We start from the raw sequence: 21,424 nt of genomic DNA, 5'->3' as shown, positions 1-21,424 counted from the left end.
CAACGGACTGGTTTAAGATTGGGAAAGGAGTATGGCAGGGCTGTATACTCTCACCCTACCTATTCCACTTGTATGCAGAACACATCATGCGACAAGCTGGGCTTGAGGAATCCAAGGCTGGAGTTAAAATCTCTGGAAGAAACATTAACAATCTCAGATATGCAGATGATACCACTTTGATGGCTGAAAGTGAAGAGGAACTGAGGAGCCTTATGATGAAGGTGAAAGAAGAAAGTGCAAAAGCTGGCTTGCAGCTAAACCTCAAAAAAACCAAGATTATGGCAACCAGCTTGATTGATAACTGGCAAATAGAGGGAGAAAATGTAGAAGCAGTGAAAGACTTTGTATTCCTAGGTGCAAAGTTTACTGCAGATGCTGACTGCAGTCAGGAAATCAGAAGACGCTTAATCCTTGGGAGAAGAGCAATGAGAAATCTCAATAAAATAGTTACGAGCAGAGACATCACAGTGACAACAAAGGTCCACATAGTTAAAGCAATGGTATTCCCAGTAGTAACATATGGCTGCGAGAGCTGGACCATAAGGAAGGCTGAGAGAAGGAAGATCGATGCTTTTGAACTGTGGTGTTGGAGGAAAATTCTGAGAGTGCCTTGGACTGCAAGAAGATCAAAGCAGTCCATCCTCCAGGAAATAAAGCCAGACTGCTCACTTGAGGGAATGATATTAAAGGCAAAACTGAAATTCTTTGGCCACATAATGAGAAGACAGGACACCCTGGAGAAGATGTTGATGCTAGGGAGAGTGGAAGGCAAAAGGAAGAGGGGCCGACCAAGGGCAAGATGGATGGATGATATTCTAGAGGTGACGGACCCGTCCCTGGGGGAGCTGGGGGTGTTGACGACCGACAGGAAGCTCTGGCGTGGGCTGGTTCATGAAGTCACAAAGAGTCGGAAGCGACTAAACGAATAAACAACAACAACAACCTTTTTACCTTAACTGCCCAATGTAGTACTGGGAAATAGATTAAAAAATACCATACTGCATGTGTTTCTGTGTGTGTGTGCACGTGCGCATGCGCATACAGAGTTTCTCTTCCTAACATTCCCCAGTAATCTTGGCTGAAATAAATTGCTAGAAAAGATGAAGGAAAGTTCTTCATTAATTTAAGGATTGAAGTGGTGAAGCAAGAACCAAGAATTCTCAGGTAGGACAGAACTGTTTTGTAAACATGAAACAGATGTCTCAAGGCTAAGGAAACAATAGTTCAAAGCCTGTTGACGTGAAAAGGCTTAGAATTTAAATCTTGGTGCTGCCACACTATGCATACGAACATGTACATAATAAGAGAGAGATGACTTGATTTCTGAGTTCTGCAGTAGACAGATTTTCTGTATATATCTTACTTATTTCTTGTCTGCAGAATGCAGCCATGACAAGAATGTGAAGCTTCTGCTGTTAGCCAGTTACAGAAGGGTGGGGTTAAGTTTCTAGACAGTCAAAATGTATGAGTTTGCCTGTTCTGATAGCTGATCACAGAAAGGAGCTATGGATTGCTTACTCATGATAGAAGCCATTTGTTAAAATAAGTTATTCATAACTGTTGACAAATCTGCTTAATGGAGCGGAAATATATTTAAGACAACAGTAAGCAAACCTGAAGTTGCTATAGTTATAATGACTTCAAGTAATAGAGAAATTATGAAGGTTACCTGGTTATGTGTAATTAAAAAGTCTCTTATGCTTATAGCATCAACAAGCAAGTCATTCTTAATATCAATGGTAATCTCGCCATAAGAAACAGAACCTTCTGATGGCCAATACTGAAAACATTTTTCCTGTGAAATTGGAAAGAGAAGAAAATCAATGTTGTTTACAGATTTCTTGTTGATAGGTAACATATGTCAATTATTCCTGGGAATTTATTTTGTTTATTTTCTATTCTGCCTTTATTATTTTTATAAATAACTCAAGGCAGTGAACATACCTAATATTCCTTCCTCCTCTTATTTTCCCCACAACAACAACCTTGTGAGGCGAGTTGGGCTGAGAGAGAGTGACTAGCCCAAGGTCACCCAGCCGGCTTTCATGCCTAAGGCGGGACTAGAACTCACAGACTCCTGATTTCTAGCCTGTTGCCTTAACCACTAGACCAAACTGGAATGGTGATGTACAAATTAATTCCAGTTTCCCCATGCCCTACATTGTACAATAGTAATATGTACAATATAATCCATCTGTATTAGAGTAGTGAAAAGAAAAATCAAGAATTATATGATTTGTATTCTTTTTATCTCAATTTTCTATGCTTAATGAATATTGTATGTTAATGTTTCATAAGCAAGTTTTAGATATTTTTGCAAAAATTATTTTAAAGCTGAAAAAGCAATACAATTATATTAAAGGCCTTTTACGTGCCAGATATTTTACAGATAATTTACATTGGTTTTGTAATTCTACTGTGAAAGCCATTATATCGTTTTGTGTGTGTGTCTCTCTCTGCGTGCCTTCACATCAGTCCTGGCAACTGCCAGGATAAGTCCATACACTTTTCTTGGCAGCATTTTCAGAAGTGGTATGCCATTGCCTATTTTTAGGGCTGAGAGAAAGTGACTGGCCCAAGGTCACCCAGCTGGCTTTGTGGTGGGATTAGAATTCAGTGTCTCCCAGTTTCTAGCCTTAACCACTACAACAAAGCTGATTCTGATATCCTAATTAAGGTAACACCAATTATACAGAATTCTTATTTGCTTCGATTGGTACAGAATTCTTACTATAAGGAAATTGCAAATATTAAACATCACTTACATTTGAGCACAAAAACACAATTCCCACTGAATTTCCTGACACTTGATTAAAATGTCCTCTGAATTATGACGACTTTCTTTGGACTTTGGCTATGACACAAGGTATGATAATTGATTTTTTGTATTTTCTGAAAACATGTGATTGTAAAGCCAAACAAAAGTAATTCAAACTTTTCCATACCCTATCTATCTATCATGGGCAGTGTTTGCCTCAGCAGCAATTCAAGAGTAGCCAGCTTTGCTCATTCACAGGAGATCTCATGATTTATAGAAGAGTTAAAATCCTGGTTAAGTCAACAGCAGCATCCATTGTGCTTGCCCAGTCTCTGGACTGCAAAAACGTTCGCTCACAAATTCATGCTGGGACTGTCGAGGCACTACATTTTACAGATCAGTGTTAATGAGGTATAATGCACAAATGAGCTTTCTATATTTTTGTTCTGTTTTTTAAAATATTAATAACAGAATATTTACAAGATATTGTACAAAATGTTCATACTTGCTCCCTTTCCAGAACTTCTGTAAGCATAACAATGGTGTGGCATTTCCACTCCCACACCATTCGCCAGAAGTCTTCCACAGTGTGAGGAAGAGGTCCTTGAGTTGCAATGAAGTAGTCCTTTTGGCGATAGCCCTGGACACAAACAAATATTTGATCCTTTGACAATTCTGTTATCTAGATTCTCCCGTGTTTGAAAGGAATTTTATATTAAATAGATCTATCAGAAGAGATATTTTCTTTCAAGAAATGTTCTAAAGATCCTTCCAGGGCCACTCATATTCAGTCTTCCACAAATCAGAGAAATTAGTTAAGCAAATTTAGCCCAAGGGCTTCACTGAGGTATTTGGATTGTGCCAGTTACAACGGCTGAAAAGGAGGCATGTAGGATTCTGGCACCAGAGAAGGCAAGGGCTTGTTAAATTAATAAACAATGAGCCTTCTTGCATCTGAAAGGAGAACGAATGAATACCATCATGTTGACTACATTAGTAAACAGGAAAACTCATGGCTTCTAACAACGATCTGTTGAACAAGCCACAATGGCCTAATTTAAACAATACAGTTGGTAGCCACTTGGGCTAAATTTGCTTAACTAATTTCTCTGATTTGTGGAAGACTGAATACGAGTGGCCCTGGAAGGATCTTTAGAACATAGTGGTTGGTTTCACAAAAGTCAAACAAGTGACATTATGTTTATTGCCAGAGTGTACACCTTCTTCCACAGTTGACTTTTGAGAAGGGGACCAGATGTCACGCTCCTTAGAGTAGGTGAGCCCAGGAAAGAAAAGGATTCCATTTATGCATATTTAAATGTATTTAAAATATCAAATTCATTAAATATAGTTAATATGATCATTCCCCAGTCATGTATTTAATATATTTTTTTTCTCATTCTGTCACATTAAAAATACAATTAGATGACAACTTTTGGAGATCTCTGTGGCTTCAGTGAAAGTATTTTGGACATCACACACCCTCATGACCCTTAGGTTATGCAACTTTAGTATAATGCACCATATGAGTTCAGCACTATGTAAATGAAGATGCATCTGTTATTGAAGCCTCAAGAAAGAACACATTCTTCACCAAAATAAATGGGCAGAGTAAAGTTTGACAGCAAGGAAAGATCTCTATTTCTGTTTTCAATTAAATAAAGCAAACACTGCAACTGTAAAAAGTAAAGCAAACTTGGTTCTAAGAAAAAGTACAGATGTTTGCTTCTTTATGTCGATATTTTAAATATAAACTCTTTTTTATTGCTATTATGAGGCTCTGATTCTTTTTAAAAAAATTCACAGGTTATTGACATATAGTAATGCTGAAGGATTTGTAACACTGTGTTTTCTGGACTAATTTTAAACAAAGATTCTTGAAAAGACTTTAACATCTGTTATGTGCATTTTGTAAACAGAAAAGTACTTACATCTATGAAGGAAGCATTGATATAATCTGTGTACTCCTGACCTCTTTTCATTGAAAGAATCACTCTGTTGAAGTCATCTAAGGAGAAAAAAAGAAGACACTTTAGATTTTGTAAAATTCTAACCATTTTATGATCAATAATGGCGTATAAATTATGGCCATCAGGCTTTTATAAAATTAAGGTAAAGTTAATTTATTTATATTTCAGTCTGCAATGCCACCTGCTGTTGATTGTAAAACATTACAATTTTCTCTTAGGGAAGTTTTTGTCAATCAAATTATACAATTTGTATGAAGATGCAATTTGATTTCTTACAAGGGATGATTTGGATAACTCTGGCTTTCTTCATATTTGCTGGCAGATTACCAGTTCTCATGTTTTCTTTCATTATTCGAACATTTGTTAATTTCTAAAACAAAAATAAAAATTAGACAATTACTCTAAGTATTAAAATATGAAAACTCACTGTGAGAACAGTAACAAATTCAACTCAAATGTCTTAAACATATTTTCTTTTGAAAATTCTGCTTGGTAAACCAACATACCATATCATTACATTTATACAAAAACCTTGTTATATACATCTATAGAAGGGAAATTTAAAACTGAAAGTTTCTACCATATAATGCCCACTTAGTGTTTATTGTCTACAAGTTGTACAGGAAGTTAAGTGTTTGCAGTTGGATCCCTGTAGCTGGTCTCACTATTTGCAATTTATACACTATTATAGAATATGAAATCACTAATACCATGATATTCCATAAGTCTATTTATTAAAATTAAAAAAACACAAAAAATTAAAAAATACTTTACTGGGAGAGAAAACTATTTTATTTCAATATTCAGTAACATTCAGAAGGAAGTACTTTTTTGGGGGAAGAAGAAGAATTAAAGGAATTTTTAAAAGAATGAAATAGGATTGGCTGAAAAATTAACACAGCTGTAAGAAGTTTTGAAGAATGTTTTAATGAAGGATTGTTAGTTATATTAACAAAGCACTTCTTAATTTCATTCACCAATACATGTGTGTTTTTGGACAGGAATACTGAATGTTTTTTCATACTGTTTAACTCTATAAATATACTTACATATTCCCAAACTATTTTTTTCTTTTTCAAATATTTCCTTGGGTAAGGTTTTTGTTTTTGCTATTCTTTGTTATGCTGCTTTTATTTTCATAGCATTATTAACATACTTAGTTTAAATAAAAAAAAATTTAAAAAGTGAATAAAAAACTTTTGATATTTTATGTATTGATAACATGACAGATATTGCTTTAAAAAATCAAATATTTTAAGAAATAAAATTAATGTATTAAAAAGCAGCATTTGTGTAAAATTGGGTTTTGTTGTCATATTTTATAACAAAATTTTATAACTATTAAATGCTTACTTTAAACTCTTCTTCCAGTCCTATTTTAATAAGATTTGGAGTGGTACTATTTGATGGCTGCAGGTGTTTTTCTAAGGAGGACACATCTAGTTCTGTGTCACCATAGAGGTAGTACTCAAGTAAGGCCTGATATATGAAAGAATACTGCATCTGTAAAGAAACAGAACACTCTTTAAATCACAACACTTGAAACATTTTTAGTTAAATAGTATTCAGTAACATTATTTTAAAAATAAATATTCATTTTTACAATGTTTTTTAATGTACAAATGTTATTAAAAGTTTTAAAGAGAACATAAAAATAACACAAACTAACTCAGAATAAAGAAAAAAGGGAGAAAAGAATAGAAAGGACAAAAGTGCAGAAAGAAAAGATAAAAAGAAATAGAAGAAGCTTCTGATTTCCTTTGCAGCAAAAGCAAGTATAATTACAAAGTTATCTCATACTCTGTGGTTACAAAAGAATCTGTTTTTTCTGTTATCCCTTTTTTCCCCTAATCACTGATACCACAATTCCTAAGTGCATTTTTTATGTTTCATGCAAAAAGTCTATAACGGTTTTCCAGTCAGCCATAAAGGTAGATATTGTCCTTTCTCTGATCAAGCAAGTTAACTTAGCCATCTCTGCAAGCTCCATCATCTTCACCAACCTTCCTCCATTGTGGATGGTGTCAAACTTTCCACTTTTGAGCATATAAAGATCTCACTGCAGTTGCCATATATAAAAAACAAAGGTCCATGACTTTTTTCTTAGTTGCCTACCTATTAGTTTCAAAAGAAAAGCCTCTGGATTCAGTTGTAATTTAACCTTTAAACTTAACTGTAGAACAAGAAATACTTATTTTTATGTAGTTTATTATGCCAGAATAATTGGCAGAAGAAAAACTATACAGGCAGACAGGAGAATTGTGTTACAGTTTTAATAATGAAAAAGACAGCAAGGGACCCTGTGGCTGTTGAGGTTTCACCAAACATTGCCCACACAGTTTCAAACATGAAATTAATTCCTGTAAAGATATGAAGTTGCTTTAAAATGCTGAGGTTCTCAGGAAATAAAATTAATTTTCCAGTTCTGCAATGTTCAGCTATTGCACATTTGCACAAAATTGGTTCCTTCTCATCTCTGGAAAAGGTTTTGGACTATTTATTACAATTTCTGTTTACTGTTGCTATAAAGACTGGTTTGCAAGAAAGAACAGAAATTAGAGAAGGACAATGTTTTCCCTATCTCTTTCTATGCAGTTTTTTTCCCACTGAGGAATGTGCTATCTGGCCTGGCTCTCTATTTCCTAAGAGATTTCTCTGATTCACTATGCTATTTTAATGGATAGCTTGGAGATGCTGTTACAATCTTTCCAATTTTTTTAAACAGTGAAAACTAGGACATTGCTTCCCTGGGTGTATGGGGAAGGGCAGGTGGATGAGGTTTTTTTATATCTATCTATCTATCTATCTATCTATCTATCTATCTATCTATCTATCTATCTATCTATCTCTGATTAAAAGTTTTAAAGGGAACATAAAAACTAACAAAAACTAATCCAGAACAAAAAGAACAAAAAGAGAGAAAGAAAGAACAAAAGTGCAGAAGAAAGGATAAAAATAAAAAGAAAGAAGCTTCCAATTTTCTCTGCAGCAAATACAAGTATATTACAGTTATATCTTACTCTGATTACCAAAAAAATCTCACTTTTTTCTATTATTCATTTTTTCTCCCTAATCATTGACACCACAAGTCATAAGTGCATTTTCTTCTGTTTCATGCAAAAAGTCTATAACAGGTTTCCAGTCAGCCATAAATGTCGATATTGTTTTTTCTTTAATAAAAGAAATCAATTTAGCCACCTCTGCAAGTTCCATCATCTTCAACAACCACTTCTCCATTGTGGATTGTTTTTTACAAAGTTTATAGCCTCCCCCAATCCAAACATACTCTGGATGGGGAACAACAAAGTCCAACTAAGAACAGGACATTACAATCATATCTATAAGCCACCTGGAATCACTCTGTGTGAATTGGGCGGCCTTATAAATCTGTTCAATACATACATACATAGGCAGTAAAAATCAATAATATAAATCTGATGCATCACAGTTGCCATTCAGTTGAACTGTTCTGGAACAGCACTGCTTTAGCTAATTTTCAAAATGCCTGTAGAATAGGGGTTGTTTGTAACTGAAGGGGGAGGGTGTTCCAACAGATGGGGCTGCCCCCTGGAAGCCTATCATCTGGCCCACAATTTATGAACCTCATGAAGAGGTGGGACCTGAAAAAGGGTCTCTCTATAGAACTGGAATGGATGGGCAGATTCCATTTTCATAGGAAGTTACCTGATATATGCCAGTATTATGCTGTAAAAGGTTTTAAAGATGAATTGAGCTAGAAACCTACTGGCAACCAATGCAACAAGATCATAATACAAGTAATCCTTGACTTATTACCACAATTGGGACCGGAATTTCCATTGTAAGTCATTGCGGTCATAAATCGAGTCACCATGTAACCGGACCCAATTTTACAACCATTTTTTACAATGGCCATTAAGCGAATCGTCAAGGTTGCTAAGTGAATGCAGCTTCCCCAATAGGCATTTTTTTGCCAGAAAATGGCAAAAAAGTCACAAAACACGATCACAAGACCACAGGACACTGCAACTGGTTGTAAAAGTGATCCAGTTCCCAAATGCCCGAAATGCGATCATGTGACCATGGGGGATGCAATGTTTTGTGACACAAGTATTTTACAGGGCGTAAATGTCATGTGTAGGGACGTGATGGTGCTGTGGGTTAAACTGCTGAGCTTGCCGATTGGAAGGTCGGCGGTTCGAATCCGCGTGACGGGGTGAGCTCCCGTTGCTAGTCCCAGCTCCTGCCAACCTAGCAGTTTGAAAGCATGCAAATGTGACTAGATGAATAGGTACCACTTCAGCGGGCAAGTAATGGCATTCCATTTAGTCATGCCAGCCACATGACCATGGAAGTGTCTATGGACAAACGCCGGCTCTTCGGCTTTGAAATGGAGATGAGCACTGCCCCCTAGAGTCAGACATGACAGGACTTAATGTCAAGGGAAACCTTTACCTTACTAAATGTCATGAGTACTGATGGTGAGCAGGAGGGGCCCCCTCCTGCTTACCATTAGTACTCATGACAGTAAAGCACCCATTCTGAGGCTGTCGTAACTTCAGGCCATCGTTAAACGAACAGTCATAAGTCAAGGACTACCTGTAGGTATATTCTCACTTGACAGGATTGACCTATCAGGAGCATTTGGAATTGCCCTAAAACAGGTATGGGCAACTTGCAGCCTACACATTTCATGCATTGGTGAAGTGCACTGGCCAAACTGCTGTTTCAGTAGCTGAATTTTCTGCAAAAGTTACAAACGAGGTTTACTGAAACCTTTTAGAGGTCACATTGTACCCTGAAGTCTCAGGTTCTGCACCTGAGACTCAAAGATCAACAATGGTACCTACTTGTTGCAATATAGAATAAATGTGCCCGTAACAAAAACAGATAAAATAGAAGTCAGGTGATGGGATAAAAGCTGAAAAGATTTAACAAGGGAATTAATATAAATCCCTCCCACCCCTCATTTGATATTCTTAGGTAGAAACAGGAAGATGTATAGAGGGCGATATCACATTTTTTGGGGGCAAGTACTTTCAGTGAGAAAAGGTGCTGTCCTCTGACTTTTTTTAAAACTCCTATTGGCTATGATCAGCTAGCTGCTGCTTTGGCAACATTTTTAAAAATAGGTGGTGATTCTCCTAAGAACCGGGATGTCATCATGTTGTCAGTGAGAGAATGAGCTGTGTGACAATCACTGTGGACAAATACAACTGGTTTAGGGAGCAAGAACACCCAAACACATATTTGAAACAGAAAGTTTCTAATTTCAAATTAGGCTGCTATGCAAATTCTTTCTGTTCCTCTGACATTTCCAAATGAAAGATTTTAATGGTGAGAAGATGAAAATGTTCACCAATAAAAATTAACCTCTATTGATGTACATACAACATATTCATACTGATATAATATTTTTATATTTATATTTATATTTATATATTTATATTTATTGTTTACTTGTAATTGTATTTTTATATATTGTATTTATATTGTATGCCTATTGTTTTAATTGATTATTTTGTTGTAAACTGCCCAGAGTCCCTCTGGTGGGAGGAGATGGGCGGTGACAAATTTGATAAATAAACATAAAGAAGGCTTTATATAGTTTAGTGGAAATAATGATCAAATATAGCTACAGAAATATTTGATTTACTTACATCTGTCTGAACCATCTGTGGACGCTGACTGCGAATTCTTGCCACAAACTCGAACACATCAACTTTTTGTTCAGCATGCATCATGTCAATCATGGCATCTATTACTATGAACGTGCCTGTACGACCCACACCAGCACTTGAAAAAAACACACACATGCAACTAAGCAAACCACAGTGCATTGATGTATCTTACGCCACACTGCAATAATATATCTTACTCCCTTACTTCCAATATTACTGGTTTTCCTTTGTGTTCTACAATACAGCAACTACCTGATTAAATTATTAGTAGTAGTCCCAGCAACAGTCAGAGTAGCATTTAGTTCACTGGGAGGCAAAGCTCAAAACAAAAAAGTGTATCTATATAAACCCAAAGTCTCTCAAATCTAAGTTCAGACACCTAACAACTAGCCTAGAAGTGATGCCTGAAGCCCCACTGGAGAAAGACAAAGAATGAATCCACCAAACACTAGTGAAAGCCCATATTCAAGCCTATATTGTAGCAATAAGGGTGGCAAAACATTTTTTCTTTGCCTTTATTGTGTCTGCCAATAGCTGCCCAGCAGCCCTGTTTAGAGTGACCTGCTTCCTTAAGGAAAGCTGGGCCTCCGGACCATTGCAGGGTCACAATGAGGAGTTTTCAAGCTATTTGGGGGATAAAGTCACTCAGATCTGCTCAGAGTTAGACTCTGACTGGGCAGATCCAAGTGGGTTGCCCAGAATACAGTATTGTGAGATTATCTGAACTGAGTTTGATTCTATGACTCCTGAGAATGCGGACAAGGTCCTCCAACTGTCAGTCCAGCCACCTATTGTTAGATTCTGGCTGATTCCTGGGCTATTAAGGCAGCCCAGGTGGTGACCAAAGGAATGGTCCATATAGTGGTATCTGCCTCTTTGAGGGAAGCAGTGGTACCACTGGTCTTGAAAGAGCTGGTGGTGCAACCCACCTCAAGAGGCCATTACTATACCCCACCATTCTAGATAATTACCCAGTTTCCAATCTTCCCTGTTGTGGGAAGGTTGCGGAGAAGGTAGTCAGATGGCAGCTGCATTTTGTACCAGCTGTAGCTTCTGAATGCTCTTTGAGGGCAGCCCCATGTAGAGTGCATTCCAGTAGTCCAGTCGTGAGGTGACCAGGAGATGAGTGACTGTCTAAAGAGTCTCCTGGTCACGGAAAGGGTGCAACTGGCACACAAGATAAAGTGTAAAGACAGTCTTGGTCACAACTGCCAACTGCTCTTCAAGCAGGAGCTTTGAGTCCAGAAGACCTCCAAGTTCCACACCAGTCTTGAATGGGAAAGTGCAACTCCATTCAAGATCAACAATGAAAACATCCCTGACCAAGGGGGTCCAAACAGCCATAGCCACTCAGTCTTGTGAGAATTGAGCCAAAATCTATTCCTCCCCCTCCAGACACTGGGTCAGTACATTGACAGATTCATCCTCACAGCCCAGGCTTGAGATGTATAGCTGGGTATCATCAGTGCTCTACATGCAGCTGCCCTCAAAGACCATTCAGAAGCTACAGCTGGTACAATATGCAATGGCACAAGCAATAACAGGCACTTCATGTTACTGTATGTCCATGTGTCACCACTACTACATGAGCTGCATGGATTGCCAGTAGGCTCCCAGGTGCAATTCAAGGTGCTGGTCACCACCTATAAAGCCCTTCATGTCATAGGGCCTGGTTATCTGAGGGACTGCATATTTCTAATTGTTTCTGCCCACCTGGTATGTTCAGGCAGTGAGTGTGCTCCAGGTCCCTTCTATTAAACACTGCCACCTTGTGGGACTAAGGAAGTGTGCCTTTATGTTGCTGCCCTCTCCCTCTGGAACAATACCCCCCACCCCAAGATATGAATGGTACCCACACTCCTGAGGTTCTGGAAAGCCCCTAAAACCTGGGTTCCCAGGTTTGGGGTTAATGTGTTCACTGATGTATTTGTGAGATCCCTGTTATATTTGTATGGTTTATTGTTCTGGTTGTTTTTTAATCCAGGCTGCCTGTTTATGTGTGTGTAACTGTTTTAATTGTTTTCTGGATTTTGTAAGCTGACCAGTTTAATTACACACATAAACAATTTTTTGTTTAACCTCCTAAACTACCACGAGAGGGAGCACAATTACCTTAGATTGCTGTTCAGATTCTCATGGCAAATAATCTTCAGCCTTCCTCGAAGAGTAAAAGCCATGGCATCCTATGCTAGGCAGAGACTTTTACTATGTATTACATCAGTTACTTGCTTATTTTTTCTTACGATATCATTGCAACTTCCTCTCTTCCCCTCTCTAATTTTACCACTGCTCATTTATTAAATGTTCAATTTAAAGTTTATTAATGACATATTTTTATTTTTAAATTTCAATACAGAAATTCAGCTTCCCTTCAATGTACTTTCCTGTGTCCATATATTACTATGCAGAAGACTGTGGAATAAGTACTAAAATTAGTCTACAAGACTCTATGATTTTTAAGCATTACTTTCCTTTATTTCTATATCATATCTAAGCTCATTTTCTTGGAGTTGTGTTCAACTGCATCCCCAAGGCTCTTTGATCCACCAGATTTCTGTGAATGAAAAAGAAGGTAGTTCCTGTTTCCTCTTTTCCATGCCCTCCAACATTTGTTCCAGAGAGATGGAACATCCTTTGGATTAGTGTGGGCTATTAAATCCACACCCTGACATTGATGAGGATACACATCTCCAGCTCCACATACAGATATACATACCTACAGTGAACCACTATTGGTCCAGCAAGTGCAGGATTCAATGACTTGACTTTCTTTAGGAATTTAAGCATTCCAATAGGTGTAAAAGGCACTCCAAAATCAGGCCAGCTGGTGAAATGAAGCTGAGTGACAAGTCTCGGAGCTTTGCAGCCATCAGCAACCTGCTAAAGACCCAGAAACAAAATATGAATATAATCAATCACATTTTAGAGTGAAATCAACCAACAGTTTAGTCATTTGTTACTTGACTTTTTCCTTCCTCTTCACAATACACATTAGCACATTTCCATTTAAAGAGAAGAATTAAAGCAGGTACAAAGTCAATCATGCACGAAAAGCATCTATAAATGAAGTGTGTATAATACAGAGATGGCTTTTTCTACAATGACATTGCAACCTGGAATGTCCTTCACAGGTATGTCAGGTATCAATATTATATTGTAATTTATGCTGAGTTTAAAAAATTGCCTGAATTTTTGGATTTAATATACTGTCAGAAGAACTATAATGCTGAATCAGACCAATAGCCAAGTTAGTAGAGCTAAGTCCCTACAGCAGCAAACCAGAAGTAGAACATCAGGATCAAAGTATGCATAGAGTTTCAAATAAAATCTCAGTATGGGTTCTAAAATAGTAGTACCAAGAGATTTAAGTAAGAGTTAAATACACCTAAGTTTTCATCCTTCAACAAAAACATATAAACCTAAATATTATTTATTCTCAAAACAGTGTTAGCAATAGTTAATCATATTTTAAAACAATTTTATTTATTTATCGTATGGCACATTCACATCGCAGTTAATTAAATATTTAAATAAATAAATAAAATAAAATATTGTTTATTTAAAACAATAATAAGAGAAAATGAAATACCGGCTGAATGCAAAACTTTCGAATGGTGTAATCTACAAGAACTATACAGTCTTCCACAGAAACCCGGATGTTTCCATAAGTCCAACATCCTTGATCAGGCCAATACTGGAAACATTTGTCCTATATAAATGTTAAAACACAAATAAATACCACATCAATGTGTTGTATGTTTAACCAAAACTGACAGGTTAAAAACATACAACTGTTTTGTAACTATAAGGAAGGGTGAGCTAATTCTGAAATTGAAACCAAATAGGACCATATAGCTCTAATTATATTCAAAATAAGATCAGGGAAAATTTTGAGGTATCATAAGATTAAAATTTGTTGATATATAATTTTAGAATCTTCGGTGTCTTTGATTTTTCTGCAGACCCATTTCTTCATGTTTGGGTCTGTTTGAAGATAAAAAAATATTAACATAGTGTTAGACTAGAGTTTAGAAGAGACAGGTAATTACATGTATTGTTTTAAAAATATAGCCTACATATTTAACCCATTTCTTTTAAGTGACAGGAGAGGTCATCCTTGAGCAACAATAAGACTCATGCTTCATTTATAGATAAATCAACATTCACCAGCTACCACTACCTAATGATAGGTGTTCTGCAGGATGTAAATTTATTATTGAGCTTAATCAATTTTATTCAAATAATAATAATGGTAGAAGGAAAGTTGGAGCTTAAATACACTACTAACACTCTTTGGGACTATGAAATTGTAAAATCTGCCTACTGAAGAAGGAAATCAGGCAAAGAAAAATACAGTCAAATAATTTCAGGTAATTTGCTCATACAACACATTCATTATTATTTTAAAATATAAATTGTCAACCTTATATAAATATATATATTCTCTTTGGGGGAAAGGGTTCAGAAAAGAGAGAGAGACGATGTGTGCAATGTGAGAAAAATTATGAAAGGTCAAGTATTTTAATTAAGTTACTGCACTGCTGTATCAAACAAGCTGATATAGGAAGTGGTCATGTTACAAATAGTTTTGTGGGCTACTGGAGAGCTCCAAACAAGCTGGAGGGAAATAAACTTTAAAAGTGTCTTACCTCTTTTCTCTCTTTCACATTTGTTAACATGACAATAGTTGCAGACTTCTGTTCCCATATCATCCTCCAAAAATCATTTATTGTATCTTGCTTAGGACCTAGATATAGGACACAACTACTCAGTTAACAGCTACACAAAAGACAGAAAAATGTTTCTAATCCTGTTTATTGAAAAGAATCTCAGTTTCTATATGAAATGCTCATCGCTGTTTTCAACGTTTAGAAAGCCCAAGAAAAAGCAACAAATTAAAAATAAATATGAAAAACTGCAATAAACAGGCCATCAGACAGAACTGCAAGATGATGAAACAGCCTTCACTTGGCAGCAAAGGCATACCAATAGAGGCACTGACAAACAAATTTGGCAAAGATGTTCCAGACATGCAGCCTATTAAAGAGGGAACCCTCCTGTTATAAACAAAGAGATCAAATAAGTTCAGATAAGGAAAGGTAATCCTTTCTACACATATGCACACAGCCTTATTAGGGAAAATGTTTATGTGTATGTACACACATGATACTTTATCACCCAGAAGAAAATAAAGATGGCTATTGTTGTAAGAATTTCAGAAGAGCCGTGCTCTGCATGCTTTCTCTACTTTATGGCTTGAAGAAGTCTTAGATAGCACTTCTGAAGAGCAAACCAGAGATGGAACAGGGGAAAAAAACCCAACTTATTTCCTAATATGAAGTGAAGGAGGGGGATGGCAAAAGACAGAGTAGGTGATATGGCTGTACTGTTGTGTCAGAATGCTATTAAGCTTCACAGGAGATGGAGAAAAGAGAAGCAGAGCTATTGCAGAGTATCTGGTGGGAGATCAGCTGTTTTTGGTGCTCTCTAAGCTGTCACTTGTGGCAGCCCTTCCAACAGGCTGCACAGAAAAGAGAAAAAACCCCCAAACAGGGCGATTCCATCAAGTCTGCCAAGACACAGGTACTCTGGGTGTTCCCCAAGTGTTTTCTCAACTGGTTAAAATAAGAACTGCAATGTTAAGAACTAGATTCAAACTTCCCTCCCCCCCCGCATCCCTTTTTCTTGTGCAATGTGTCTTTTAGACTGCAGGTTTGAGGGCTTGGATTATTTATTTTTATACATAAGCTACTCTTTGAGCCTTTTTGGCTAAAAAGCAGAATAAGAATGTTTTAAATAAACAAACGAATAGTAGAGGGAACCACAGGAAAAGCCAACATTGCTACCAGCTTGTGGGTGACAGCAGCACTGGTTCAACACACATGCCACAACCAGAACTATGATTAATGGAAGAACAAGATAACTGGGAGCACAATCCAGTACAAACCTCTTTGCCACCTGGATGACCCACCCTTACAGTAAATGAAAAAACATTCGCTTGTTCTGAGGATGTGATGTGAGAGCAAAGAGGGAAAAGTAAAAACAGTTCAACTATGGGCAGATGCTTTGTGGAAGTAGGATTCCACAATAAAAATGTCTCCAGCAAATGAACTATCCCTCTTTTTAGCCAGCCTGAAAAAGAAACTTTATGCTATTATTGTTATTTTGAAATACGTTCCTCCTGAAGCTTCATGTAGTTACTTTTGAAAAATGAGTAATTGAATAAGAAAAGGATTTCCACCTAGGAATGTCTACCACCTTCATTTTTTTCTTGCAAACTATAACTTCGCTAAACATGCTGGTGGAATTATCCTTGTCCTGTTAATGTTTAACACTAATCCAAACTTTTCATTTTTACTTTCCTAATGACCCCTACTAAGAGCCAGTTTGGTGTAGTGGTTAAGGTGCCAAGCTAGAAACTGGGAGACTGAGTTCTAGTCCCACCTTCAACATGAAACCAGCTGGGTGATCTTGGGCCAGTCACTGCCTCTCAGCCCTAGGAAGCAGGCAATGGCAAACCATTTCCAAAAAACCTTGCCAACAAAACTGTAGAGACTTGTCCAGGCAGTCACCAGGAGTCAACACCGACTTGAAGATGCAAACACGCATACGCACACACACAATGACCCCTATGAACTCTTCCTTAGTTTTCTGTTTATCTCAAATTCTTACACAGATGTCATATAGGGAGTGACTCAAGGTCAATTGCATGCTTCTCTCCTTCCCTTTCATACTACACACTACAGTTTCTCCAAATCAGTTCCCAGTAGCTTCTTAGCCACTCTAAAGGCTCTTCAGAAAAATAATTAGGTGTTTTGGCATACTCGTTAACCTTACAGTAAATGAAACTAATTTACAAAATCTTTAAAATCTTAGTTTAGACTAAATGTAAAAGGAAACTAAATATTTCTGAAATTGTTTTGCATATGCAAAAATACAGAATAAAACCTTTTAAAAAGCTTGCCAAACAATAGAAACCAAAAGATACCTTGAGCAGCTAGAAATTTATTCTTTTCCTTGTAGCCCTATGAGAAATAAAGAGATATGTTTTATTTTTACAAGAATATACATTAAAATATACTTTTTAAAACAGTAAGTAGTTACTTTTGAAGAATGAGTAATTGAATAAGAAAAGGATTTCACTTACATCTATATACGAAGCATTAATATAGTCTGAACACTGAATTCCATCTATCTGCATTAAAATTACTCTGGAATGATCATCTGTAAAAATGAACACTCAGTTAGAACTATTTATTTCTAACATGGCTGAAATGTGAATAAAGTTCTAAATCTATAATTTTCTTCTGAAAATAAAAGTTAATCTAAAAATGTCACTTAACACAACACTGTATCTATATACTACTAAAACTCTTATGTCTGTTTGTAACCATTAACTGGGCAAAACAGTGTGTCATAGGCCAAAATTTTTGAACCAAGTTACCTCAAATGGGCTAATTCACAGAATGTGTCCAAAATCCAGGACCCATGACTTCCGTGGAACTGAAATTTGGCAAATTTAAAAAAAAAAGCATTTTATGACATAAAAATTATCATAAAACATTTCCTTTCAACTCCTGAGGTTTGATTGTGCTATACAGTTTAGTATTAATGACATGGGCAGTACATTAGAAACTCTGCCATTGTTGAAGGCATTATGGAATTTGGTAAGGAAACATCTATGAAACAATGGCCCAATGGATCACGGCTTGTCTAATGGTTATTCATAAATATTATAACTTCTATACTGAATAATCTGCAGCAAAGGATCGTTACCTTGTCGTGGTGCTGGAGCTTGAGCACCTCAATGATGCCATGAGCTAAACCGTGAAGGGCCACCCAAGATGGGAAGGTCATGACAGAGAGGTCAGACTAAATGCGATCCCTGGGGAAGGTAATGGCAACCCACCCCAGTATTCTTGCCATGAAAACTAAATGGATCAGTACAACCAGAGATATGTCGGTATACCATTGGAAGATGAGACCCCCAGGTTGGAAGATGGTCAAAATGCTACTGGGGAGGAACAGAGGATGAGTTCAACTAGCCCCAGACGTGGTGCCGCAGCTAGCTCAAAGCCGAAAGGACGGCTAGCGGCCGACAGTGCTGGTGGTGAACGGCGAATCCGATGTTCTAAGGATCAACACACCATTGGAACCTGGAATGTAAGATCTATGAGCCAGGGCAAATTGGATGTGGTTATTGGTGAGATGTCAAGATTAAAGATAGACATTCTGGGCATCAGTGAACTGAAATGGACTGGAATGGGCCACTTCACATCAAATGACCACCAGATCTACTACTGTGGACAAGAGGACCACAGAAGAAATGGAGTAGCCTTTATAATTAATCATAAAGTGGCTAAAGCAATGCTTGGATACAATCCAAAAAACGATAGAATGATCTCAATTCGAATTCAGGGCAAGCCATCTAACATCACAGTGATCCAAATATACGCCCCAACCACAGATGCTGAAGAAGCTGAAGTAGAGCAGTTCTATGAGGATCTGCAGCACCTACTGGACAACACACCTAAAAGAGATGTTATTTTCATCACAGAAGACTGGAATGCTAAGGTGGGCAGTTAAATGACACCTGGAATTACAGGTAAGCATGGCCTGGGAGAACAAAACGAAGCAGGACATAGGCTGATAGAATTTTGCCAAGACAACTCAATGTGCATAACAAACACTCTCTTCCAACAACCTAAGAGACGGCTTTATACATGGACTTCCCCAGATGGACAACACCAAAATCAGATTGACTACATCCTTTGCAGCCAAAGGTGGTGGACATCTGTATAGTCGGTAAAAACAAGACCTGGAGCTGACTGTAGTTCCGATCACGAACTTCTTATTGCCCAATTAGGATCAGACTAAAGAGATTAGGGAAGACCCACAGATCAGCTAGATATGAGCTCACTAATATTCCTAAGGAATATGCAGTGGGGGTGAAGAATTGATTTAAGGGACTGGACTTAGTAGACAGGGTCCCGGAAGAACTATGGACATAAGTCCGCAACATTGTTCAGGAGGTGGCAACAAAATGCATCCCAAAGAAAGAGAAAACCAAGAAGGCAAAATGGCTGTCTGCTGAGACACTAGAAGGACCCCAAGAAAGAAGGAAAGCAAAAGGCAACAGTGATAGGGGGAGATATGCCCAATTAAATGCAAAATTCCAGAGGTTAGCCAGAAGAGATAAGGAATTATTTTTGAACAAGCAATGCGCGGAAGTGGAAGAAGACAATAGAATAGGAAGGACAAGAGACATCTTCCAGAAAATTAGAAACATCGGAGGTAAATTTGAGGCAAAAATGGGTATGATCAAAACCAAAGATGGCAAGGACCTAAGAGAAGAAGAAGAGATCAAGAAAAGGTGGCAAGAATATACGGAAGACCTGTATAGGAAGGATAACAATATCGGGGATAGCTTTGACGGTGTGGTCAGTGAGCTAGAGCCAGACATCCTGAAGAGTGAGGTTGAATGGGCCTTAAGAAGCATTGGTAATAACAAGGCAGCAGGAGATGACGGCATCCCAGCTGAACTGTTCAAAATCTTGCAAGATGATGCTGTCAAGGTAACGCATGCTATATGCCAGCAAATTTGGAAAACACAAGAATGGCCATCAGATTGGAAAAAATCAACTTATATCCCCATACCAAAAAAGGGAAACACTAAAGAATGTTCAAACTATCGAACAGTGGCACTCATTTCACTTGCCAGTAAGCTAATGCTCAAGATCCTGCAAGCTAGACTTCAGCAATTCATGGAGCAAGAATTGCCCGATGTACAAGCTGGGTTTAGAAAAGGCAGAGGAAGTAGGGACCAAATTGCCAATATCCACTGGATAATGGAAAAAGCCAGGGAGTTTCAGAAAAACATCTATTTCTGTTTTATTGACTATTCTAAAGCCTTTGACTGTGTGGACCATAACAAATTGTGGCAAGTTCTTAGTGGTATGGGGATACCAAGTCATCTTGTCTGCCTCCTGAAGAATCTGCATAACAACCAAGTAGCAACAGTAAGAACAGACCACGGAACAACGGACTGGTTTAAGATTGGGAAAGGAGTACGGCAGGGCTGTATACTCTCACCCTACCTATTCAACTTGTACGCAGAACACATCATGCGACAAGCTGGCCTTGAGGAATCCAAGGCTGGAGTTAAAATCTCTGGAAGAAACTTTAACAATCTCAGATATGCAGATGATACCACTTTGATGGCTGAAAATGAAGAGGAACTGAGGAGCCTTATGATGAAGGTGAAAGAAGAAAGTACAAAAGCTGGCTTGCAGCTAAACCTCAAAAAAACCAAGATTATGGCAACCAGCTTGATTGATAACTGGCAAATACAGGGAGAAAATGTAGAAGCAGTGAAAGACTTTGTATTCCTAGGTGCAAAGATTACTGCAGATGCTGACTGCAGTCAGGAAATCAGAAGATGCTTAATCCTTGGGCGAAGAGCAATGACAAATCTCTATAAAATAGTTAAGAGCAGAGACATCACACTGACAACAAAGGTCTGCATAGTTATAGCAATGGTGTTCCCCGTAGTAACATATGGCTGCGAGAGCTGGACCATAAGGAAGGCTGAGAGAAGGAAGATCGATGTTTTGGAACTGTGGTGTTGGAGGAAAATTCTGAGAGTGCCTTGGACTGCAAGAAGATCAAACCAGTCCATCCTCCAGGAAATAAAGCCAGACTGCTCACTTGAGGGAATGATATTAAAGGCAAAACTGAAATACTTTGGCCACATAATGAGAAGACAGGACATCCTGGAGAAGATGCTGATGCTTGGGAGAGTGGAGGGCAAAAGGAAGAGGGGCCAACCAAGGGCAAGGTGGATGGATGATATTCTAGAGGTGACGGACTCATCCCTGGGGGAGCTGGGGGTGTTGACAACCGACAGGAAGCTCTGGCGTGGGCTGGTCCATGAAGTCACAAAGAGTCGGAAGCGACTAAACGAATAAACAACAATACTGAATAATACCATGCACTCATCCTACTAAAATAATGATTCTTTTTCAATCATCAGTTTG

At 37.7% G+C, this 21,424-nt stretch overlaps 1 protein-coding gene across 1 annotated transcript in view; it reads right to left on the bottom strand.

The window, feature by feature from the left end:
* PTPRE (protein tyrosine phosphatase receptor type E) overlaps positions 1-21,424 on the bottom strand; it is a 164,191-nt gene that overhangs the window by 13,555 nt on the left and 129,212 nt on the right. Inside the window, exons 8-18 of the mRNA XM_063307347.1 lie at positions 17,536-17,612; positions 17,377-17,413; positions 15,038-15,135; positions 13,978-14,097; positions 13,105-13,268; positions 10,368-10,503; positions 6,082-6,231; positions 5,005-5,098; positions 4,690-4,766; positions 3,264-3,398; positions 1,670-1,795 (exon numbers count right to left, since the gene is read on the bottom strand). Coding sequence (XP_063163417.1) covers positions 1,670-1,795; positions 3,264-3,398; positions 4,690-4,766; positions 5,005-5,098; positions 6,082-6,231; positions 10,368-10,503; positions 13,105-13,268; positions 13,978-14,097; positions 15,038-15,135; positions 17,377-17,413; positions 17,536-17,612 — 1,214 coding nt within the window. The remainder of the gene's footprint in view (positions 1-1,669; positions 1,796-3,263; positions 3,399-4,689; positions 4,767-5,004; positions 5,099-6,081; positions 6,232-10,367; positions 10,504-13,104; positions 13,269-13,977; positions 14,098-15,037; positions 15,136-17,376; positions 17,414-17,535; positions 17,613-21,424) is intronic.

The sequence above is a fragment of the Candoia aspera genome, chromosome 6, assembly GCF_035149785.1.
Source record: "Candoia aspera isolate rCanAsp1 chromosome 6, rCanAsp1.hap2, whole genome shotgun sequence".
In the NCBI taxonomy this organism is placed as follows: domain Eukaryota; kingdom Metazoa; phylum Chordata; class Lepidosauria; order Squamata; family Boidae; genus Candoia; species Candoia aspera.
This window is presented reverse-complemented; position numbering and strand designations above follow the sequence as displayed.